The sequence below is a fragment of the Limulus polyphemus genome, unplaced genomic scaffold, assembly GCF_000517525.1.
Source record: "Limulus polyphemus unplaced genomic scaffold, Limulus_polyphemus-2.1.2 Scaffold1221, whole genome shotgun sequence".
NCBI lineage: Eukaryota > Metazoa > Arthropoda > Merostomata > Xiphosura > Limulidae > Limulus > Limulus polyphemus.
In genome coordinates, this window is record NW_013666831.1 from 269,483 (window position 1) to 280,803 (window position 11,321).

At 33.2% G+C, this 11,321-nt stretch overlaps 1 protein-coding gene across 1 annotated transcript in view; it reads left to right on the forward strand.

The window, feature by feature from the left end:
- LOC106462671 overlaps positions 1 to 11,321 on the forward strand; it is a 285,178-nt gene that overhangs the window by 246,253 nt on the left and 27,604 nt on the right. The window contains exons 6-7 of the mRNA XM_022389990.1: positions 3,867 to 5,634; positions 7,664 to 7,914. Coding sequence (XP_022245698.1) covers positions 3,867 to 5,634; positions 7,664 to 7,914 — 2,019 coding nt within the window. The remainder of the gene's footprint in view (positions 1 to 3,866; positions 5,635 to 7,663; positions 7,915 to 11,321) is intronic.

Here is an 11,321-nt window from a genome sequence, read left to right on the forward strand (position 1 = left end):
ATAACAAACGCTATAATTCTCAAAGAACGTCTCACGTGCTCGACAATACTCAGTTCAATTAGACATTCTCTGTCAGCATACATTCAATTACTCATTGTTCCGTCACGTTGTGACCGTCTTATATATACCAGACTACCCCAGTCTAGTAGTCTCACGATAATTCACGAAGGTTCGAGAAGGACGTGGCGTGATACTAGTCACGTGACCTCGCTGACGCAACAGTATTATTTTAGACTGAGGTTGAAATGAAAATTCTCTGCAGGGCTTAGCTTTTTCGTTTTAGTGCCTTGGATATACTAGTTCTTAAGTTCTCTCTTACAGTTTTCCATGATTTCCTAAATATTTCAAATAAATTGTAACTTAATTGAAATATTGAACTTATTTTCCATTTTAAGTATACTATGTTGATATTTTATAGCTGTCCTTGTATATATTTCTGACCCTCTGTTGTTGTGCACCTACAAGGGATTTGGCTTTGCGTTCGCGACCACCTTTTCTTAGCAAATACGGGGCTTTGTTGTAAAAGTTTCGGTCTTACAAATAATTTTAAATTGCCCACTAATGCCTTTATATTTGCAGAACACACATAACTTCTGATACTGTGAAACCAAACAGTGCTTCATCACAAAAACCAAATTCTAGCAAACTTCAAATGACGTGTGAACTATACGAACTAACAAAATATGACCTAGGGACAATGGCACGTAATGTGCTAGCATCAACCACGTTAACGCCATATTGAATCTCTTTCTGCTTGCAGAATATATTATGATCTCTTGAGAAACGACCCACTCTGCATTTTCTCCTTTCAAGAGCAGCTGTTCCGCGATTCCAGCAGTGGCTAGCTACGAGAAGAGTTGGCTTCTCACGGTGGCGTTAAGTATCTTCATGTTGAATGGAAGTGGTTAAAGAAGTGTAAGCTGCTGAACGTAGTTTACTTAAATCTCGAGCTATGTTTACATTACTGAGTTTTTACCAACATTCTATTCTACACTTAAACAAAAATCCCATAGCTGAAAGAATACGTTTTTATAGCTGTTCTGACGTATTTCTTTAGGCTACTAAATCCTACTTTACTTGCAGTATTCTTGCGTTTGTGTAAAGTTCACTCATACGTACTAAGTATCTCAGAAAAACACACATCTTATTAATTCTTGTTGTAATTATTTCTTTTTGTTGAAAAATTCAGCTTTTGTATTCGAAAAGCTATTGCCGTGTTTTGTTGGCATTTCAGTATAATATATTGTTGGCTTTACTTTTTCTGATGTTGATTCTTCGTGATTTTCACAAAAGTCTCTTCTATGTTCTCAGTGTTGCGTCATCGAGATCACGTGACTATTCTCACGCCCTCTACTTTCTAGAACTATCCTGTACTTTGGCGAATGCTCTAGCATTTACTAGATATAGGGTAGCCTGGTATATAAAAGAGGGTGACAACGTAACAATAAGGTAATGTGTGTAGACAGTGTGTAATTGATCTGCAGTCAGAGAGAGACGTATTGTTGTTATAGCGTTTGTTTTAGCGCGACTGTTGAAAATAAGTGTATCGTAAAGTTGTATTCGGAAAGAATAAACCAGTTTTATTAAGTAAGGACTTGTGTCGCTAAAGTTTCGTCGGAACGAAGTTACGGAAAGTGAATTAACAAACGGAGACGTAACATCAGCTTCAGTGAGCTTTTTATTTAACTTTATAGCTTGTAAGCATCATAAAAAGTTGTCCCCTGCTAAACTAACGAAGTTACGTATCACATGTACGAAACTCTGCATTTGTGTGTTATTAGTACCATATGGAATATGTTTTATTTATTTCAGTATGTACATGATAGAGTAATCGTATATTGACTGAAATCATGTCTCATATTTTTTTAACTACTGTAGCTGCTAAAAATGTCTAGCTTGCCACACGTCATAGCTTAACGTGGTCGTTTAACGACGGTGTATGTGTGTTGCTTTACTTCTGTATAGAAAGTGTGGTATTTTATTCAATTTTAGAATGCGCTGTACTTCGAGATAATATAGTTTGTTTTATGGTGCAAAACATAGGTGATTTCGTTGCTAAATCATTTCATTCATTTATTAATTATATATTGTCACCACCTCCTGTGAACCACCCAATAAAGATAAGTACATCGTGTATACTGACATCGTAAACACGTAAAGAGGAATACTTTATGTATGGGTTCCATGTTGTTTGCATCCTATTGTGGCTGTTCAAGTTAAATATATGTTTACTGTAACATGAACGTAATGTATCTGGATAAGTCCCCCAGTAGGACAACGGTAATTTTACGAGCTTACAACGCTAAAATCCGATTTCCCACAGTGGAGCAGACAGCCCAGTGTGGCTTTGCTTTAAAAAAAAACGAGAATCTGTATAAAGATCTAAATAATATTGAAGGATCAGCAACTAAAAAATAAACAAATTATCTTGCATAGTTTCTGTCATATTTTGTTTTTTTGCCCCAAGGAAATGTGCTATAGCATTTGATCTCATATATATAACCAGAAGCCAAAACTATTAAGGACTTGAACCCCCACAGTAACATAAAAACAAGAGCATAAAAAAAGGGATAAATGTTATCTATTACCATATGTAAAAATAATTATGATTATTAATACAAAGTAAATGTAATATGTATTTATCTCTTACAAAGCAACCAAAATTGTTTAGTCAAGTTTCTGTAGAAATATCGTAGTTTGCACTATTAATTGTTCTTATTAAATGGCAGTTTAATAAGTAGAGTGCACATACTGACACCAGTTTAATTAACTCACTTAAATTCAGCAAAACATACTGCTTATCTTTCTTGATTCACAAGAAGCTACACATTTTAAAACAGCAGATTTCCCAAGATCTTTTCTTTTACCTCCAGATAACCTATAGGAAAGAGGCATTTCCTGTCTATTGATATTCACCCAATATGAATATAATCATCTAAATATTTGTTTCAAGCTTTTAAAGAGTTGTCTAATAATTACATGAGAAATATTTAACATTGGACAGCTTGTGGTAGGCTTTATCATTTTTTGTTTTATTACTTTTATTGAAATTTACTTGAACAACATACAGGTTGTTTTGGTCTTCTTGTATTTCACAAACTTTCAGTTCAATTGCCTGATCCTTCACCAGTTGTCTTGCCAGATGTTGGACATTCAGTTAAGTTGGAATATAATAAATTAATACTCATGTTATAATCTTCAAATGTTCTTTTTATTGTTTAATTCAAACTTCAAGATGTAACCCATTTTGATTACTACAATGTAAAGCTTTAGTTTTGTTTTGAGTCAATAAGCAACTCATTCTCATCAATTGGTCATTTTTATTTTCCTGTTTTATAATTTGATGTAGCATGTAAGTTGGGTTTAAATCCAACAGTGAGCAGACCAGGAATAGTTCATTGTGTAGCTTTATGCTTAACAACAACTAAACAAACCATGCAAGTTCTGGGGACCTGTGGTATAAAGAATATGAAGCTGTCTCAAGAAGTTCATACCATGCTTGTAAATTATCTAAATGTATCATTTACTTTGAATTTTTCATAGAATACATCAGAAATTATTTGCTCTGTCTTTTATAAGTGTTTACTAAATATAGTGTTGATAAAACATTACTTGGACTGGCAGTTACAGAAATTTCAAAATAAATGCTTAAATTTTGTTATGAAAAACGAATAGAGTAAAATTACATCAGTAATTATTTATGTTATTTGACTGGTAATTAAAATTATTTCAGCATTTTCTGAGTTGTATGTTCATGTAATAAAATTGATTTTTGAAGATTATAATAAAATCTTAGAAAAATAAATGTTAAATGATTTTTAAATTCTGCTATATCTTTAATGATTTGTTTTTGGTTTCATTTACAGGTGACTACAGAATTAATGGAAGCCTCATATCATGCAACAAGCAAACATTTAATAATCTACTGAAGCCTCTGCCTACTGTGAATTCTAATATTTTACAGAATGGAAATCAGTTTGTAGAGAAAAAAAGTAGGAAGTCTTCAATTGATGAGGGCAACAAAAGTAGCCCAGACACTCAAAACAGCAATAATAAAGAATGTTGTGATAAATCTGTGTATGATCATCCAGCCTTTCTTCAATGTGAAAGCAGTATTGAACAAGATATTGCCGATATCATAGATCAAATAACAAAGTCTCAGGCTGAACAAAAGTTTGAGAACAAAACTCATTATCCAGAAATTTTAGATCCAACTGTGTCAATTCAGAAAGTGCAGAATTGTGCACTAACATCATTACCATCTAAAATTATACAAAACTGTGATCAAAAACCTACTTCCTCTGATGTGTCACACGCATCGATAAAGTATAACTCTGTTAAAAAATGTGAACAAAAACTTGGGACTTTCAATATATTGCCACAAACATTTTCTTCTCATTCTGTGAATTTTTTTAAAAAGGAAGATAATTTCCTTGACTCATTATATCCAAAAGTATCATCTCATTCTGAAAAACATTGTGAACCAAAACAAAGTTCTCTTGATACTTTTGAATCAAGGATACTTGTTCACCCTATTGAGAAAATAAAACAAAAACGCATTGGTGTTGTAGACCCAACTGTACGATCTCAAAGTATAAGAAACGATCATCAAAAACCTAATACTTTAAGTATTGTTGACTCCTTAAAACAGCATTATTCTTTACAAAAAGGTGAGGAAAAACATGCTTCTCTGAAACTTCTTAATTCCAAAGAACCATTTAATTCCATAAAAAAGTGTGAGAAAGATCCAATAATTTTATTTCCCACAGAACCTAAATCCAGAAGTAAGTCAGAATATCTAGACAAACATTTACTTGTGTGCACTACTGCATCTGCAACTATTACCTCGATAAAAACTACCAACTCAGGTTCTTCAGTGCTCCAAAACCGTCACCCACATCTGCCTCCTGTAGGTTGTGTGGCACCTAATCCTCGAAGTTCAGCATCTATTCAACAACCTCTCAGGAACAGTAATGGATACCATCTTACTTCTTTCAGTACTTCTAGTGTAATTAATGTAGACAACAACAGATACATTTCTAATCACACCTTTGAAACATCTTCTGGGTGTAAAGAACACTCACCTATTAATACTGTTACAAAACAACAACTCAGTAGAACTCACCCCTTGAAACACTCCTCAGTTGCTTCTCCTTTGGCCTCATCACAACCACATAAAAGGCCTTCTTCTACTTTGTCCACTTCCTGTCTTCCTACTACGTCATTTGCATCAACATCATCTGTAACTAAAACAAATTTGGCATCATCACCACCTTCTTCTGTTGTTTCAAATTGCTCTAGTTTACGTGTAGTCAGTGACGAGAGTCATCCATTGCCAGTGAAGGACTCAAGTCCTCCTAGAAGGACTACCCAAGATCATAGGTCATTCTCCTCTGTTACCAGACAAGACTGCTTCAATGGCCAACTTATTAACACCTTGTCAAGTGTAAACCAGCTAAGCAAGTCTCTTCATACCCAAGAGTTTAGAAAAGAAAATCAGAGTAGTATAATTACCAGCACCAGTGACACTCTTAGCTCTAGGCATTCTGTTCCATGTTGTACTTATACCACTGCAAGTTTGGGCAGTACTGGCCTGACTAACTTGTCTTTTTCCAAACCTCATTTGTGGACAGGGTTAGTGATTGGGAAACAGTGTGTTTTTTGTCAATACACAAAGAGTTATTTGGGTTTACTTTTAAAATTTCTGAATTTTAAGATTTTTTAAGCAAATGGTGATGGGTTTGAGAGACTATTGGAGATGTGTGTTTCCTGTATTTCAGAAAACATTTAGAGGTAATTGAAAAACAAAGAATTATTTATAAAAAAGGGTATCAGTACGTTTTGGAAGCATAACATAGTGTTTTAAGTATATATGTATGTATTTAGGACAAAGGTTAGAAACCCTATAACCCAACAACTTCTAAAAGTTCTATCTCTCAAAACTCTTGGGTTATAGTGTTTCTTATTTTTGTATTTAATTGATCTTTTTAACCTAAATGTTTCTTAATATCATGTCTACATATTAGGGTGGTCCTTATTTTCAAGTTAAACTTCAGGTGGAAAATTGTAAAGCTCTCACCTCATAATTTTGTTAAAATGTACAAAAAAAACATTAAATGTCAAACTTCATCCATTTTGGACTATATATATAGAGGTTGCTCAATGAGATTGAAGTTCTAGACTGTAGTGGCCTGATACCATATGTACTATGTGATATAAAAACATGTTTGTTATGTATTATAAATAATTTTTTTAATATATATTATTATTATGTTGCATGTACAATATTAAAATTACACAATATATGAATTTGTATATGATTTTGGTATGGTTAGTCACTTTTGCATTGTTATTGTTTCTTTTTTTGCTTTTAGGAAAGTTTCTTTTATAATCCTGCACAAATTTAAAGAGGAATTGTTTCTGTTCTTCTTTCTTAGTTATAAAGCATTATACTCCTCAGTAAAGCCACACCCCTTTCAGCAATGTCATTTACCACATTCAGGTGTTGAATTGATTGTAGTACCTCCCTGTAGTCCTCTCTGAAACTCTGAAATCCCATTCCTTGGGGTCATAATCCAGAAATACGGATGGAGTTTCGAGACACCTGAAAAATTCTGTTGTATTCTTTGTGATGAAATCTTTAACTGACATGTCCTCAAGACTTTTTGATATTCAGCTGGATGTGCCTTGGAGGTTCATCCATGCCTTCCTTCTCATTTGGTGCTTTTAATATTGCTCATTTTGTATCTGTGGATACAGCTGAATTCAAAAATGCATACATTTGCATACATAAATATCCAGCAAATTTTTTACAGGCAGATAGACTCAAACAACAAAGATGTAGATATCACAGAGTTTTCTTTCCTCATGTCCAGTGAGCTTGAACCTTTTCATAAATATTCATATCTTGAGAGCATATAATGCCTTGGCCATCCATTATGCATGATGCAGTGCTCCTGGTGGTATAAATTGTATTCTACGACGAGGGATGCCACCAAGAAAGATTATGGCTGGTTAAATAAGTACTTATTAATTGTTTCGAGGTTGACTGACCAGAAGTTATCTTGTACAGATTCTAAAAAATACTGTCATGTCATAGGAAATATTCCAGAACTAAAAAGTGACAACTTGGAATATTTATATATAAAATGCTCTTTAACATGCTGAATAATGTGGAATTCTCTTGAATATTCCATAATACGCTACACTATTTCATAATGTGCTAGAATATACCATAATTATATTCCAGAATATTCTAGGTACTTCTAGAATTATTTATAATATTTTGGAACATTCTAGAATATGCACATATTATGGGAGCTACAAGGTAAAAATTACAACTAACTTGAGTGACCCCTAAATGTTATTCAATATGGAAAATATTAGGTGTGAATTACTTATTTATATATTGAAACAAAATGAGTGGGTAAGAGTGTGTAAATCAAAATTTCAAAAATAATGACCACCTTACTATATATATATTTACAGTTTTATCAAAAACATCACATTATTTCTGTGAAATGTCATATTAAGCTACTTTTCAACTAAAATCAATAATTAAGTACCTAAGTAAAAAATATCCAAATTAAACTACATGTTCTACTGTGCATTATTAGTGTATACTTTTGAAAATGCCTTTATCTGTTCTATATTCCATTTTTAGAGCCAGTTCGGTTCTTGGAAGTGTCAACGAGGCTCATCTTGCATCTGGGCTGCCAAGACCAACTCCTTCAGGACCTAGCTCTACTTCCTTGTCAGTCTGGAACTCCCATCATTCCTCTCTTTACAATACACTTCCAGGAATGTTTGCACCTGCTATCCATCCAGCAGTCTCCTTATCATCCACAAGTCTTTCGATGGTAGCAACACCAGGACCATCTCTTTTTAATGCTGAATCTCTCTTCTCTTCTCCAAGTTAGTATCTTACGTCTTCATTTTCCATTTACAAGATAACATGTTTTAAAAGTTCACAAACATGTTAAGTTGATTTTTATCGTTGAATGTTCATAAAAAGGTTTAGATAATGAAAACAGATTATTTAATGATTTTGGTACAGAAAGTTTGTATTTAAATACCGGCTAAAAGAAAACTAGCTTATGCTAGTCTTGTACAATTGTGGTAGGCTGAGTTCTTAAAAACTCTATTACTAGCAATTAGTTACAAGTTAATCCTTAGTTCAGTCTGTGAAGCATTTTCTTGTAGTGGAAGTATGCCTGGTCTAGAATCCTACATGCAAAAATTTAACTTGATACAAGAAAAACTGGCACCCAACTTTTTGTGGTTGTCCCATTATCCTGAGATAAGACCTGAGGATGGGCTTTGTTTGTAAGAAAGGAAGAATGTAGTATTTTGATTTGTTAAAAAATAAACGACTTACCAGTATTAGCTAGTGAGTTAATCATTTACCTCAGTTGGTGGACCACTCACCTGGCATCTAAGAGGCCTCTAATTGAATCTTTGCCAAGTAAATGAAAAAAGACTTATATTACCACACAATAAATCTTTGTCAAGCAGTTGTACTGTTCCTCTAACTGTGTATTTTAGAACTGTACTACTAGTTGATTAAAGATGAATGCTTGAGATGTTATAATAAACTTTTTATATCATTGGATCAGTAATATAGTGAACATTGTTCTTTTTAAAACCTACCATTTATTAAATATTCAGTAATGGATTATACTTTTTATAACCTCAAAATGATTGTTTGAGACTTATGTGTTAACAATGATATTTGTTCCTAAGTAATTCCTTGTGCAGCATTTGTTTCCCAAACAATCCTAGAAATTTTAAATATAGGTAATTGTGTGCAATAATCTTAAAACAAATCTCTAAAAAGATAACTTTTTCTTAATTCCATGACAAAAAAAAGTGGACAGTTTGCCTTTAAATCTATAAAGAAAGATGTTTATTAAAATAATTTGTTTATATGTTTAAAACATTTTTCAAATAGCATGCTATTTTCTATAGCTAATAACTGTAACATAAGGAAAGAGCTGCTAAACATTTTTATTCTGTAGAGTAAAAAATAGTATGTTTTTGTAGAATCATATGGTAGAGAAAAGACATCATTCTGAGTAAAATTATGAAGATGGTAATTTTTGCATTTTATTTTAGTGTGTTTTACTTTTGTTTTCCGCTATTTTAAAGAATATAAAATTGCCTTGGATGTGTACACTTATCACAATGTTAACTGAAATAACAAATCAACTTAGAAAGATAAATAGATAAGATCTGTGTACATGCAGCCTAACAAGTGCTATTTAGATTTATAGGTTACATAAAAGGTATTATATTGCTTTTATAAACAATTTCAGTATCAGACAATAGTTCTGTGTATAGCTACTTAGTTTTGTACAATAGAGCATGAAAGTTTAAATCAAATTCAAATACCTCAATTGTGAATGAAAGCTCAGTAGCACTTTGTTGATTGTTTAATCTCCACATTTTTTGAAGAATCAAAACTTGAATTTATCTTTTTTATTATCTATTTACTGCTAAAAGGTTGAAAAACTGTATCCACAGTGCTTTCAATACCAAGATGACATAGATTGTTAATATGAGAAATTGAAATCCTAAATTCAGCCAGTTCCACATAAATGTGTAAATGCTAATCGATATTGAAAAAACTTATGTGATCAAGCAATAATGTGTAAAAAGTGCAATCACACATATTGTTCACTAGAAATACAAATAATTCATGTTCCATACGTTAAGATATTTGGGGTGGCTAAGAAGCTGCAGATTTACAGGGAGATTTAGATCATTTGATGCAATCCATCAATACATGGCAGGTGCTGTTTACTTATCCAAAATGTAAGGTGATGCCTGTAGAGTTCCACAATTAGAATTATTGTTACAAGTTAAATGGCTGTAGAAATATTGAATATAAGACAAAGGATATTATTGTTTCACTGTAAAGGTCACTTGTAAGGCCTTATTTAGAGAACTGTATACAGTTTTGGACTTCATTCCTCAAGAAGGACATTGAATTGTTGGAGAAGGTTCAGTAAAGAACCACTAGGATGATACCTGGGATGGTGGGATTGTCCTATGAGAGGAACTAAAATCTCTAAATTTGTTTTCTCTGGAAAGAAGGTCAGAGGGGATTTGATTGAAGTGTTTAAGATTATTAATGGCATTGATAATATAGATACATCAAACTCTTTTGGTGTTTAGCAGTGAAAATGATAGGACAAGGGGTTGTTACGACAGCGGAGTCACGTGATGCTAGTAACACGTCATGAACTTCTAGAAAAATCATGTCCCTTCGTGAAGCCTCGAGCGTTTACTAGATTTTCGGTATTCTTGTATATAAGACCGCCAAGAAGTGACTGCAACAATGTAATTGAATTGCAGACAGAGATTAACAATTGAGCCAAACGCGTGAATCGTTTGTTCGTTGTGAAATATAGCGTTTCTTTAAGTTATAGCGAAACTGTGGAAATTAAGTGTATTACAAAGTTGTATTGAGAAAGAATAAACTAGTTTTATTTAAGAAAGGACTTGTATCGCTGAAGTTTCTTCAAAAAGAATTTTTACAGAAAATTAACTAACGACCAGAGACGTAATTAAATTGGTGTCAGAGAGTGGGACGGAAAAGAAAAAAAAAATGGAAACAAGAAGTGGCAAATCAAACTACAGCTTAGCAGATTTGATGGCAGCAATACAAGAACAACAAAAGAAACAAGAAGAACGAGAAAATAAACAAGAAAAGAAACACGAAGAGAGACAACAGCAGTTGCAAGAAAACCTGCAACAGTGGCAGCTCGAACAGCAAAATAAACAAGAAGAGAGATTACAGCAGTTGTTGGAGGAAAAAGAAAAGAAACAAGAAGATTGAGAAAAGAAACAATAAGAGAGATTACAGCAGTGGCAAGAAAACCTGCAATAGTGGCAGCTCGAACAGCAAATTAAACAAGAGAGATTACAGCAGTTGTTGGAGGAAAAAGAAAAGAAACAAGAAGAACGAGAAAAGAAACAAGAAGAGAGATTACAGCAGTGGCAACTGGAACAAGAAAGGAAACAGGAAGAAAGTCTCCAACAGTTGCAGGAAAGTCAACAACAGTGGCAAGAAGTACAATTGGAAAACATTAGTAAATTTCAAAGCGAATTAAATATATTAAAGGATGATTTATTGTCTTTTACACAAGGAGGATACATTAACCATCGACTTAATCAGCCCAAGACAATGGCAAGCCCCTTCCAGACCCCGCATCTAAACCCTCATGCAGACATCTTTAGTCCTGTTAGAAGTCACATCCCAGATATGAATGTCAGCAATAGGGGTGATCCAGTACGAAGGAAGCCACAGGAATTCGATG